Source organism: Sus scrofa, chromosome 9 (genome assembly GCF_054392235.1).
Source record: "Sus scrofa isolate SSC_HxYL_T2T_F1_AM1 chromosome 9, Sscrofa_HxYL_maternal_Yorkshire_Landrace_v2.0, whole genome shotgun sequence".
Lineage (NCBI taxonomy): Eukaryota > Metazoa > Chordata > Mammalia > Artiodactyla > Suidae > Sus > Sus scrofa.
Genome location: NC_139391.1, coordinates 44412749 through 44427325, shown reverse-complemented (window position 1 = coordinate 44427325; position 14577 = coordinate 44412749). Strand labels below are relative to the sequence as shown.

General features: G+C 40.0%; 1 protein-coding gene across 30 annotated transcripts in view; it reads left to right on the top strand.

The window, feature by feature from the left end:
* Positions 1 to 14577, top strand: part of SIK3 (SIK family kinase 3) — a 293253-nt gene that overhangs the window by 214758 nt on the left and 63918 nt on the right. For all 30 annotated transcript variants that reach the window (XM_084976167.1, XM_084976169.1, XM_084976168.1 and 27 more), the window contains one exon: positions 2131 to 2292. In XM_084976167.1, coding sequence (XP_084832293.1) covers positions 2131 to 2292 — 162 coding nt within the window. The remainder of the gene's footprint in view (positions 1 to 2130; positions 2293 to 14577) is intronic.

The window sequence follows — 14577 nt, the reverse complement described above, 5'->3', positions numbered from 1 at the left end:
AAGACTTACTCTTTTCTCTCTTTTTGTCAATTAAATTGGTCATCTTGGCTGTAATAATGATTGTTTCTGAGGGCGATACTTCAAAGATCTTGTGTGTGGTTATTGATAACTAACAATTTTAGCAGCTCCTTTGAGAGGGGTGTTTTTACTGATTAAAACAATCTACTTATAACATGGTTGTAAAATTACTGTAGTATTTGGTCTCCAGTGTACAGAATGTAGTTTGTGGTCAGAATGTAGTTTGATTTATTAAAAAATCTACTATGTGGATGAATTGTCCTTTAGCTCCCCTTCTTCAGACCCCCCTCCCTTATTTCTTGTTCTAAGATCTTTATCTTGGCAGTCGTTTCTAGAGCATATGTTTTATCTCAAACTTCCTCTTTGTGATGATGAAGAAGAGATATATACCTGACTGGTCCTGTGGGTGATTAAGATAGTCCCCAAACAATTGGGTGGTATGACTGAAACTACTTTTTTTCCCCCTTTATTTATTCATTTATTGCTTTTTAGGGTCACTCTGCAGCATGGAGGTTCCCAGGCTAGAGTTCGAATCAGAGCTACAGCTGCTGGTCTCTGCCACAGCCACAGAAGTACAGGACGTGAGATGTGTCTGTGACCTACACCACAGCTCATGGCCACATCATATCCTTAGCCCACCGAGCAAGGCCAGGGATTGAACCTGCATCCTCATGGACACTAGTTGGGTTCATTCCCACTGAGCCACAGTGGGAACTCCTGGTATTACTGACTACTGTTAATAAATACTTGTGTTGTTTAACTTTCCACTGCTCCACTCTCTCAGGATGCTCATGATGGCAAGTGTGTCTTTTCCCCAACTAGATCAGTCAGTTTAAGGATAGTGCTGATGAGACTTAGAAATTTCAAACAGAGCAAACTGTGTTGCTGACATGTCTAATCCCATCAGCTGTCATGACCTGTTTATGTTGTTAGATGAACTGGGTTATGGATATGTATGTCATTGCTTCAATACAAACCTACTGCCACTATTAGGAAAAAGTACTTAAAGAACTTATGATATTATGTATCAATCAATTCATTTTTAAATATAATAGCCTGATTTATAGAATTGTAAAGTTTATCACGTGTAAGTTCTTTTGCTATATCTTAGCAACATAGCCAATAAAATTATTTCATTTAAAGTGGTAGAGGAGTTCCCGTTGTGGCGCAGTGGAAACGAATCCTACTAGGAACCATGAGGTTGCAGGTTCGATCCCTGGCCTTGCTGCTCAGTGGGTTAAGGATCCGGTGTTGCCGTGAGCTATATGGTGTAGACTGCAGACAAGGCTTGGATCTGGTGTTGTTGCGACTGTGGTGTAAACACGGCCAGCAGCTACAGCTCCTATTAGACCCCAGCCTGGGAACCTCCATATGTCGTGGGTGCGGCCCTAAAAAGACCAAAAGAAAAAAAAGTAGTAGAAACTTCACGTGGTTTTCTATTGATGTTAGTTGTAAATATTAATAACAGTTTTAAAAATATTTAGTAAGCACAATAAATGTAAAGATGCAGGCACATTACTCTGCATTCCAGAGAATAGTCACCAATTAAGCATATTTTTATGTCAAATTGTAAAACTTTGAGAGAGCAGAAAGAGATATTAGCTTAAACAGAGCCCTGTATAAAGCAGCCCTGTATGAAGCTTGTTTTTCCCCCCTTAGCAATGACTAATTTTTCTCTACCCTTTCCTAAAATGATTGATTATTGTGGCTCTGCTTTTTGACTCACTCTTTAGCACAGGAAATATTGCTGATACTTATCTCCATGTGCATGTTTGCTGCGTGTTTATAATCTTTTGCAACTTAGATATGAGCAGGAAGGTGTTGAGTGTTCTGACACTTGGAGAATACCATTACGTGTGTCCCTCAGGGCTCTTATGGTCAGGCAAGTGTATTCTTAAGCATATGTATGTGTAATGGAATTTATACTTAATAGAGTTTGGGTACTGAGTACTAATGAATTTTTACAGATGCAAATCAGGACTGTATGTTGTTTTCCATTTATTTGTTTCACTTCTTTGACTCATTCACATTCTGAGCATCCCTCCTTCCAGCTACTTTTGAAATTATACCACTGTCCAAAACGAGAACTGACAGTGTTCTTCTTCACTGCAGACCACCTGGTGGCCCATGGCAGAATGGCAGAAAAGGAGGCCCGTCGGAAGTTCAAACAGATTGTTGCAGCCGTCTATTTTTGTCACTGTCGGAACATTGTTCATCGTGATCTAAAAGCTGAAAATTTGCTTTTAGACGCCAATCTGAATATCAAAATAGCAGGTAAGAAGCATGCTGAGGATGCGAAATAGGAATAAAGAAGATATTCCTTCAAGGTTCTTAAAGCAAGAACCATCTATTCAGAAATAAGTATCATGAAAAGGATTTTTGTGTGTATGTTGCTTGAAAATTAATACGCTTTCAAAATACATTTCTGCTTTTTTTGTTTGTTTGTTTTTGGTCTTTTTAGGGCCGCACCCACAGCATATAGAGGTTCCCGGGCTAGCGGTTGAATTGGAACTGTAGCTGCCAGCCTACGCCACAGCAACACAGGATCCGAGCCATGTCTGTGACCTACACCACAGCTCACGGCAACGCCAGATCTTTAACCCACTGAGCAAGGCCAGGGATGGAACCCACGTCCTCATGGATGCTAGTCGGGTTTGTTAACCGCTGAGCCAGGATGGGAACTCCTGTGCTATTTTTTCATGCATTTTGGATGTGGCTACATTGGGGAGAAAGAAGAAGAAGTAAGGAATAAAAAATAAAGTAAAACCAAAAAACCTGAGAGTACTGTATGCCCTCTCACCTTCACTTGAAAAGGTTGATTTGTGTCATTGCTGATATAGAGCATGCTCATTCTTAAGGCTGTGGTTTTGTGGTCATTTAGGAAGAATAGACCTTACAGTGACTTAAAGGCAGTCCATCTCTTTTTATCCTCAGAGTTCAATCATCTGCTCATCTGCCTCAATGGACTCACACTTCAGTTTAAGTAAACTGCCAGCATTTGCCTAACCAATGCAAGCTCACCACCTATTGATAGAAGAAAGTGACTGCAGTCTATATAGAAGCTATAAATATGAAAGTAAACCATTTTTGTTTTCTGTCAGTTTTCAGTATTGTGTGTCCCCAGGTGCATAGGAAAGGAGTCTCATGTAGTAAACAGAAGCGTAGCTAGAATTTAAAAGCCTAGGTAGGAAGCAGTTCTAAAGATTTCCCTCCTGGAGGTCCCGGGTGGCATAGCGGGTTAAGGATCCAGTGTTTGTTGTCACTGCAAGTGGCTGTAGTCACTGCTATGGCACGGGCTCGATCCCTGGCTCAGGAACTTCTGCATGCCACCAGCATGGCCCATGGGGAAAAAAATGACATTAAGATTTCCCTCTTTAATCAGGTGGGAATTGACGGTTCAAATTTATATTACAGGTTGAAGTACCCTATGTGTACCCTTGCAGGTTGGTGATTTCTTCTCACAGTTTCTTTTGTGAATGTAACTCTGCCCACTTTCTAGGTTCTACTTTTACATCCTTGGAATGTCACCTAGCCTTTTATTTATCTAAGTTGGACTGATTAGAACTTTTACAGTTGTAAGCTCTTTGTGTCCTATGTTTGCTCAGTACGTAGTAGACAGGAATTAGATGCTTGCTTTATCTTACATAAATTCATGTTTTGCCTTTGCCCTTATGTATATTTTATATTCTCTAAAGCTCTCTAGATGCTGACAGTTCTCACAAGGTGGGTAGGATGGAAAGGTCTGACAATTTCAAGCCCTCTTTTATAATTATTCGTTGTAACTGCAATTAATGGTAGTAACACCTACTAAGCTTTACAGTCTTTAAAAGTGTAATAAAATGTTGTGTTACTTGTCTATTGTTGCTGTAACAAATTACCACAAACTTAGTGGCTTGACACAATACCAATTTATCTTTTTATAGTTCTGGAGGTCAGAAATCTGAAATGTGTCCTGTGGGGCTGAAATCAGAGTATTGGTGGGACTGGTTCCATCTGGAGGCTCTGGAGAATTTATCTCCTTGCTCGTCTCAGCATCCAGAGGCTGTCTGCATTCCTTGGTTCCAGTGCTCTCCTCACATCACTCCTCCACCTCCTGTTTCCATTGTCACATCTCCCACTTCTAATCTGATCCCCCTTCTTCCTTCTTCGAAGGACCCTGTGATTACATTGGGCCCTGCTGGTTAATCCAGGATGACCTCCTCATCACATTGGCAGAAGTAGGTAACACATTCGCAAGTTCCATGAATCAGGACAAGGCAATCTTTGAAGGGCTCTTACTCAGCCTACCACATCTGTTATTGTAGGGTTCTTTGGATTATTGATTTGGGTAGTGAATTAAAAGAAGGCCCTCTTTTTCTGCTGCAGTCTTATTCTACTTCCACTGATCAAAGACTGAAAAAGTTTGTATGCTTCCTTGGTTCTTGATTTTGAATTCAGAACCATTTTGATTTAGTTAAAGGAAATTTGTATGGCTTTTAGTTTTTGTATTGAGAAATCAAGTATAAAAGCAGGGGTTGGTGGAGTTCCCTGATGGCCTCACAGTTAAAGTTCCGGCATTGCCGCTGCTCTGGCTCACATCACTGTTGTGGCTGGGGTTCCATCCCTGGCCTGGCAAGTTCTGCATGCCACAGGCACAGCCCTCCCCCCACCCCAAAAAAAGGCAGGAGGGTGCAGGGGTTGGTGATACTTGATTTTCGAAACTGTACTGACAAATACTTGGGTAAGGAGATTTTAAAACGTTCCTGTTTCTTTGGCCTCACGCATGGCCTGTGGAAGTTCCTGGGCACCCAAGCTGCTGCATTGACAATGCCAGATCCTTAACCTGCTGTGCCACAAAAGAACTCCCGCCTTTCTTTGTTAATAGTTAAAACAAATCCGTGTAGTCACAATATGAGTCTGTACCTGCTGGTGTGTAATTACGGACTCCTAGGAGTGCTGGCAGCCAGCCTTGGGCTCTCTGTATTAGTACATACACTTTGACAAGATTTTTACTTCATTTACCTAAAGTCTGCACTTTCATTATTTGTTTTCAGAGCAAAGCAAAGAATCAATGAGCTCTTACAGTTTTGTGCCCTGCTACAGTATATCTGACATTGTCTTTGCATTCTTTCCTACATGCTGTCATTACTCAGTTTCTCAATCATTGCCTGAACCTCCCTTCTTACGCATAAATTAGATAGAATGCCCATTCTTATCCTCTAAGTCTGCATTGAACTTGATGGATCAATGGGAGAAATGCTTCTAGTTGAAAGTGACTACAGCATGACTAATTTTGGAGAGGTAGGTTGGATGGTTCTAGCAGGATGAAGTCAGATAAGTAATGAAATCCATTTTTTATTCTAAAAGCTAAAAGTAAGTTTCAGATCCTTGATCTTTTGATAGTCTTTTTGATGAAAAAATTATTATAAATCTCAGTACGCTAGAACTATATTATGACAGAAACACATAAGAGAGAAAGGAGTTTTTTTTTTTTTTTTTTTTTTTTTTAATTTAAGATGTTGTTAGTCTTGGGAGTTCCTGTTGTGGCTCAGAGGGAATGAACCCAACTAGTATCCATGAGGATGCAGGTTTGATCTCTGGCCTCACTCAGTGGCTTAAGGCTCCAGCATTGCCATGAGCTGCAGTGTAGGTTCCAGTCGTGGCTCAGATCCTGAGTTGCTGTGGCTGTGGTGTAGGCCAACAGCTACAGCTCCGATTTGACCCCTAGCCTGGGAACTTCCATATGCTGCAGTTGCAGCACTGAAAAGCCCCTCCCCCCCCCCAAAAAAATATATATATATAGTTAGTCTTAAGCACCTCATTTTTAAATTATCACATATGTTATAGTAGCAAATTATGGAATTAATAAAAATACAGTTTAGGAAGTTTAAGGAATTCATGTTTTCCTTATGCCAATGTTTACATAGTGGTTTTAATAAAAACTTAAGAATCCTATTCAAATGTAGATGAATAACTTGTTCTGGGGATGTTTGTGTTTAGAGTAATTTATTTTTACATTTTATATGAAGCAATGTGACAATTTACATTTAATACTTGGTATTACTATAAAAATATAGCTATTATAAAGCCCATGCAGATTTCCCTGGTGGTGTAGTGGCTAGGGTTAAGGATCTGGCATTGTCACTGCTCTGGCTCGGGTTGCTGTTGTGGCACAGGTTTGATCCCTGGCCCGTGAACTTCTGTGTGTGCCGAAGGCGTGGCCGCCTCCTAAATACATACATACATGCCCATGCTAGCCCTCTTCCAAGAGTATGTGTTCCCTGGACATGAGCGTTATAGGTCTTAAAAGATTCAATATCATTCCATAGTTTAAGAATTTGTGTGCTTAAATTCTCACCTATGCATTTTTTTCTAGTGCTGTTTCTAGAGAGAATGAAGCCCAAGTGAATACTTTGTTTTCTTTCTGGTTTTAGAATTTAAAAATTCTTTTTAATGGCAGTCACAAGCTGATCTTCTGTAAAATTATTTGAAAGATGTTTCTATCATTAATAAACCAGAATAAGCATTGATTGTTTGCAGAATAAAGAACTTTATTTCTGAAAGGCAGAGTTACCAAGTCTAGAACTAAGAATTTGTAGTAGTTACCTGAAATCTTATCTGTTCTTAACAAAGACTCTTTGCTCAGGTATCAAGGAACAGGAAAAAAAAAAAAAAAAAAAAAAAAAAAAAAAAAAAAAAAAAAATTACAAAACATGACTCCTCAATAACTTACAGTCTATTTGGGCAGCAAATGTTCAGACCACTGAAATTATGCTTTACATATATAAAAAGTACTTTGTAAAGCATTTTTGCATGTATCATTTAATTTTATCATATTTTACACACAAATATAGGTTGTATAGAAAACCTTAGAGTTTCCAAAATGCCATTAACTTGCTGAAACTTTGAATTTCCTATAAAGAGCACTAATGCAAACTTCTTTCCTCTAGAGAGTTCAAGCTGGGAAAAGAATAGGATTCTTGGTCTCTAACCTTTTATTATTATTATTTAAAAAATTTTTGTTTTCTTTTTTAAGGCCCCCACCCGAGGCATGTGGAAGTTCCCAGGCTAGGGTCTAATTGGAGCTACAGCTGCCGGCCTACGCCACAGCCACAGCAACACCAGATCTGAGCCTCGCCTTCGACCTACACTACAGCTCATGGCAACCCTGAATCCTTAACCCACTGAGCGAGGCCAGGGATGGAACCTGCATCCTCATGGTTCCTAGTCGGATTTGTTAACCATTGAGCCGCAAAGGGAACTCTTCCTCTAATCTTTTACTTTTTCATGCCTCAGATGTGCAGATGAAGGTTGGGGTGGGCACAGCCAGCTCTCTCAGCATATTGCCTGTATCCCTGGGTGACAACATGTTCAACAGCTACCAAATTAGATAGAAGAGATGATAAATTTGATACAATAGAAGAGATATTACAGAGCAGTTACAAAGCACGTTACAATTCATTATTGTGTAGTTCAGTTACCACAGTAGTTCTTAGGATGGAGAAACCACTTTAGTTTGCAAAATTGCATTAGATTGTAAATGCCTCAGGGACTGTAACCATATGCTGATTTTGTTTCACCCACACTGCCTTGCACATACCTGTTTTATGACAGGTGCTTAATAAGTTGTGTAATAACTTTACACAGTGATGATGAGGACAGACAGACCTTTTTGAGAATATAACACTTGAGGTGAGTCTTGAAGGATCAGTAGAATTCTTTGAGGCTAGCTGTGGAGAAGTCAGTAGGATTAGTCAGCAGATGTAAATAAAATACCTGCTATGTGCAGATACTGATCAAGGCCCTGGGGATACAGCAGCAGGTAAAATAGTTCCTTGGAATTAACATTGTGATGGGGGAAGATAAACAGTAAACATATAAACAAATAAGCTCACCAAGGCTGTGAAGGTGATAAAATCAAGTAATCTGATAGAATGCCTGGTGGGAAGATAACCGGGTAGTCAGAGCCTTCTATGCAGGACGAGTAGTGTGGAGGCCTGAGTGAAGTGGATTTAACTTCTTTGAGGCCGGTAAGAGAATGGTTAGTGCGGCTGGAGATAATGAATGAGGCGGGAAGTGGAAGGACAGGGTGAGAGAGCCGGCCAGGGCCAGTTGGTGTAGGGCCTTGTGCACCTGATGAGAATTTGAGATTTTATTTTGGTCACAATTGGAAACTGAGTTGGAGAAGCACGAACCACAGTGGAATGTACACAGCATATCTGCAGAGAAGCTTGGCTAGAGAGAAGACTCAAGAAGGGGAGTCATACTTGAGAATGCTGGAAGGGGAGATTTCCGTTCTAGATTGTGAAATAGTTTGAATAACAGGCTTAATAAATCAGATTTAGGATGGATAAGGAAAAAAAGATAAGATAGGGAGAAGGAATAGGAAGGCAGTAGGAAGATCAGTTAAAAGGCTGAGCAGTTGGAGTTCCTGTCCTGGTGCAGTGGTTAATGAATCCAACTAGGAACCATGAGGTTGTGGGTTCAGTCCCTGGCCTCGTTCAGTGGGTTAAGGATCCGGCGTTGCAATGAGCCGTGGTGTAGGTCGCAGACTCGGCTCGGATGCTGTGGCTGTGGTATAGGCCGGCGGCTACAGCTTGGATTAGACCCCTAGCCTGGGAACCTCCATATGCTGTGGGTTCGGCCTAGAAAGACAAAAAGAAAGAAAAAGGCTGTGAAGTGGTAGAATCCTGTATACAGGCAGTGGTAGTGGACGTGGGAAGAAGGAAAGAACAAATATAGGACATGTGAGCAATGGAAGAATTTCTAGGACTGGATAACTAATCACATATCTGGGCCAGGAAGAGGGAATGTCCAGTCAGATTTTCTTATTGGTGGATGATCATAAGCTGTTAAAGAAAAATGGTCTTGTCTTATTGTTAATGGTTTGCTACACTCCTATTTGAAAATAACTAATTCTTGTCCCCAAAGACTAAGTAGAGAAATTTCTATGTGTGTGTATATGTATATAAAAGATTGCCTAAGAAAAAACCTAAATGTAGCTGGCTTACTCCTTGAAGCAAAGTTATTTGAAATACTCAAATGTTATGAGAATGTTTTGAAATTGTGGAAACTTTTTTTTTTTAACCTAAGGAAGTTGGAAACTTTTCTCTTTAAATGTCGACTCCCAGAATGGTCTCCATGAGATAGTTTCCACTCCGGTGTTATTGTTTTAGTTGGCAATCAGTAGACAGCAAAGATCTGAAGTTTAGCTACAGCAAAGCCAATATTTTGGAAAGAATTTCCACACTGCATGGATTTAAGATACTGTGGAAATTTTTGACCTTTAATGCAGTGAAATATAGACTGCTTCATTTTTTAAAAGTGAGAAGTGAGAAACCAAAACATTTTGTAAATCCACTGACCTTTCACCCCCAGTATGAATATAGTGAGATACAATCATATAGGGAAAAAAAGGGGGCTGGAAACCTTGGATTTCTGAGACCCCTTACACAGTGTCACAAAAAGTTATGCAGCATTCATCATGTCAGTCCCAAATTTTATGTCATGTTGCTGACACCCTTTGGCATCATGGGTTAGGGTAATCTTTCAGTGTACCTCCCTAGTTGACAGCTAAATTGAGACCCAGAGAGGCCATATGACTTTCCCGAATTTAGGCCATAATAGCTTAGGTTGAGTCTTGTCTTATGTAGTGACTATTTTAAAATCTAAACACTAATTATTAGAGAAATGCAAGTCAAAACTACAATTAGGTACCACCTCACACTTCAGAATGGTCATCATTAAGAAGTCTACAATAACAAATGCTGGAGAGGGTGTGGAGAAAAGGGAACCCTCCTGCACTGTCGGTGGGAACATAAATTGGTGCAGCCACTATGGAAAACAGTATAGAAGTTCCTCCGAGAACTAAGAATAGAGTCACCATATAATATCGCAATCCCCACTGCAGGGCATGTATCTAGACAAAGCTATAATTCAAAAAGATACATGCATCCCAGTGTTCATAGCAGCACTATTTGCAATAGCCAAGACATGGAAACAACTTGAATATTCATTGACAGTTAAATGGATCAAGAAGGTGTGTGTGTATACACACATATATATGGATATGTGCGTATATACGTATATGCAATGGAATATTACTCATCCATAAAAAAGAATGAAATAATGCCATTTGCAGCAACATGGATGGACCTAGAGATTATCATTCTAAGTGAAGTAAGTCAGAGAAGGACAAATACCTAGAGATTATCATTCTAGGTGAAGTAAATCAGAAAGAGAAGGACAGATACCTAGAGATTATCATTCTAAGTGAAGTAAGTCAGAAAGAGGACAGATACCATGTGATGTCACTTATATGTGAATTCTAAAATATGACACAAATGAACAGAAATAGAACTGTTTCTATTATTTACGAAACAGAAATAGACTCACAGACATAGAGAACAGACTTGTGGTTGCCAAGGGGGTCAGGGGTAGAGGAGGGATGGATTGGGAGTTTGGGATTAGCAGATGCAAACTATTATTTATGGAGTAAACAACAAGGTCTTACTGTATAGCACAGGAAATGGGAACTGTATTCAGTATCCTGTAATAAACCATAATGGAAAAGGGAAAAAAAGAAATAAAGTGAGTATAATTATTTAATATTTTTTAAATGGCAAGCTTTCATTCTTTTTTAAGACTGAATAATATTCCATTGCATATATCTACAACATTTTAAAATCCATTCATCTAGGAGTTCCCGTCGTCGTGCAGTGGTTAACGAATCTGACTAGGAACCATGAAGTTGCAGGTTTGATCCCTGGCCTTGTTCAGTGGGTTTAGGATCTGGTGTTGCTGTGAGCTGTGGTGTAGGTCACAGACGAGGCTCGGATCCCATGTAACTGTGGCTCTGGTGTAGGCCAGTACCTACAGCTCCGATTAGACCCCTAGCCTGGGAACCTCCATATGCCGCAGGAGCAGCCCTAGAAAAGGGAAAAGACAAGAAATAAAATAAAGTAAAGTAAAGTAAAATAAAATAAAAAAATAAATCCATTCATCTAACGATGGACACAAGTTGTTTCCATATCTTGGCTCTTGTAAATAAAGCTACAGTGAACATGAATGTGCAGACAGCTAGAGCATCATTTTCTTGGGATCAAAACCTGGAAATGGAATTGCTGGATCATATGGTAGCTGTAGTTTTAATTTTTTCAGGAACGTCTATACTCTTTTCCATAGTGGCTGCACCAGTTTACATTCCCACCAACAGTGCATAAGAGTTCTCTTTTCCTCCATATCCTCACCAGCACTTGTTATTTCTTATGTTTTTGGTAATAGCTATTCTAACAGGTGTGGAATCTCATTATGGTTTTGATTTGCATTTCCCTGAAGATTAGTGATATTGAACATCTTTTCATGTACCTGTTGGCCATCTTTGTGTATGTCTTCTTTAGCAAAATGTCTATTTAGATCCTCTGCCCATTTTAAAAATTAAATATTTTTGCTATTGTGTGAATTCTTTATATATTTTAGATATTAGCCCCTTATTAGATATATGATTTTCAAATATTTTTCCTATTCGGTAGGTTGCCTTTTCATTTTGTTGATAAATATAATTTATAATGAACTTTTAAATCAATTTTAATAATGTGTTAATGTAAAATAAGATATTTTACATATTTACCTCTTTATCATAAATTACACAAAAATGACAAAACTATTTTAAAAATTTCTCCTTGCAAGGTTTTTAAGATAATATATTTCTTTGAAAGAAGTTTGAGTTCCCATCGTGGCGCAGCAGAAATGAATCCCACAAGGAACCATGAGGTTGTGGGTTTGATCCCTGGCCTTGCTCAGTGAGTTAAGGATCTGGCGTTGCCGTGAGCTGTGGTGTAGGTCACAGATGTGGCTCGAATCTGGCATTGCTGTGGCTCTGGTGTAGGCCAGCAGCAACAGCTCGGATTCGACCCCTAGCCTGGGGATCTCCATATGCAGTGTGTTCAGCCCTAAAAAGACCAAAAAAAAAAAAAAAATTTCAGAAGTTTGAGAGTCAAAAATTTGGAAAGTACTGGGTATCTGTACAATTAAATAGGTTACAGTTTTCTTTACATTCTAGTCCAAATAGGACATTGATTTTTTTTTTTTTCTTCATTTTTGGCCACCCCATGGCACATGGAGTCCCAGGCCAGGGATTAGTTCTGAGCTGCAGTTGTGACCTACGTTGCAGGTGCAGCAATGCCAGATCCTTTAAACCACTGTGCCAGGCCTGGGATCAAACTTGTGTCCTGGCCATGCAGAGACACCACTGATCTCATTGCGCCACAGCAGGAACTCCTAATCTTGATTTTTTTGATCAGCTTGAGAGATTCTCTGAACTCTTGATGGATTCTTTTTTCAGGAAAGTCCTTCTTCTCTATTATTTACTAATTGCCCCTAAACTTTGCCTAAAACCCAATTTATGTGTATAATTATATAGTAGGAGGTATGATTGTGTCATGTGCCCCCCCGCCCCAACCCAGCTAGTCTGCTCCAAGGCGGGCATGGACCTTGTGTACCCCTGGATACCTCAATGGTCCTTCAAAAACAAACTTGGGGGTATCCTACTCTGGATATCATTTTTACACATTACCTTTTAGGTGGGTTACTTTTCAGATGTTTCTTCTCATTTGAATTAGGTTTATTTTATTATCTTTAACCTGAGAGGGTATCTTCTTACCTGCTTTTCTTTTTTTGTCTTTTTGCCTTTCTAGGGCCGCTCCTGTGGCATATGGAGATTCACAGGCTAGGGGTCGAATTGGAGTGTAGCCGCCGGCCTACGCCAGAGCCATAGCAACACAGGATCCGAGCTGCGTCTGCGACCTACACCACAGCTCACAGCAACGCCAGATTCCTAACCCACTGAGCAAGGCCAGGGATCGAACTTGCAACCTCATGGTTCCTAGTTGGATTCATTAACCACTGAGCCACGGCAGGAACTCCTGCTTTTATTTTCTAGGTGACAACTTAGAACTTTTTATATATGGTCATATTTTCTTTTCTCCAAAAGAAGCCTTTTGATTATCAGACCATATACTTAATTTTTAAATTTGGAAAATATTGTTGTTATACCTATATGCTGTATTTGCATTTGGTGTCTTTAGCTTCTGTTGAGAACTCAGGGGAATTTTAGTTCATCATGTTCTATAAAGGACACACTAAAATTTTGTATAGTGTGCTCACCTATCAGTATTAGAAACTTACTGATTAAATGATTGGACTTTTATTTTTCTAAGTGATATGATTTAGATTGATGACTATAGTAGTATACATTAATGTTTGCAAGAATTCTAATGAATATTGTTTGTAAGTCTTATGCAAAGTGTCTCATTACAACCTTTCCCATTATACATCTACTTCAGTTCTGAGTTGGAGGAGTTCCCGTTGTGGCTCAGTGGAAATGAACCTGACTAGCATCCATGAGGACACAGGTTTGATCCCTGGCCTCGCTTAGTGGGTTAAGAATCTGGCATTGCTGTGAGCTTTGGCGTAGGTCACAGACTCAGCTTGGATCCCTCGTTGCTTTGTCTGTGGTGTAGGCCGGCAGCCACAGCTCCTATTTGACCCCTAGCCTGGGAACCTCCATGTGCTGTGGGTACAGCCCTAAAACAAAACAAAACAAAACAAAACAGAACAGAACAAAATACTGAGTTTGATGGGAGGATCCTATATTGGGAGGATTTTTTGTTTTTCATGAGAGAGGTTGGGGAAGTGCCATCTATAATTGAGTGGAGGGATTGGTTTATTACCTCGTTTAATATTAGCTGAGTTAGGAGTTCCCCTCGTGGCGCAGTGGTTAATGAATCCGACGAGGAACCATGAAGTTGCGGGTTCGTTCCCTGCCCTTGCTCAGTGGGTTAAGGATCCGGCGTTGCCGTAATCTGTGGTGTAGGTTGTAGACTCGGCTCGGATCCCGCGTTGCTGTGGCTCTGGTGTAGGCTGGCAGCTATAGCTCCGATTAGACCCCTAGCCTGGAAACCTCCATATGCCGTGGGAGCGGCCCAAGAAATGGCAAAAAGACAAAAAATAAAATAAAAATAAAAAAATAAAATTAGCTGAGTTAAGTGATCCTAACTGCTTAGGTATTTTAAAGCTTTGGGGGGAAAATACATATCATTCATTGAAAATACCAGTATAATGCTGGTTCAGCATTTTTGTTTTTAAACTTTCGTTTTCCACAGAGATAGTCATCATCCCATATAGAAACACAGTGCTAGGGAGTTGTGGAGGGTCTGATTACTAAGATGAAGTGATGGTGTGGAGGAGCCGCGTTTATGGTGTAAGAGTAGGAGTTGCAGCACAGTGGTCCTATGACAGCCTTCTACCACGTTACCAAGAGGATGCACGTACTCTTTCAATCTTCCGAATATTATCTGCCCCCCGCCCCAATTTTGACCTCCCTTGTTTCCTTAAACTAAACCAAGTCTCCCCCTTCTCAAATTAGCTGATTACTGGATTTTTTTTTTCCCATGAAGTAATTTCTCTTGTGTATAAATACTCAAGCCATGAGTCAGTAGTTTTTGGCATTACTTCTCCATTAGCTCCTAGTTAGGAAGTTCAGCCAGAGGGTAGAGGGATTGCTAAACATTGAGGACTTCC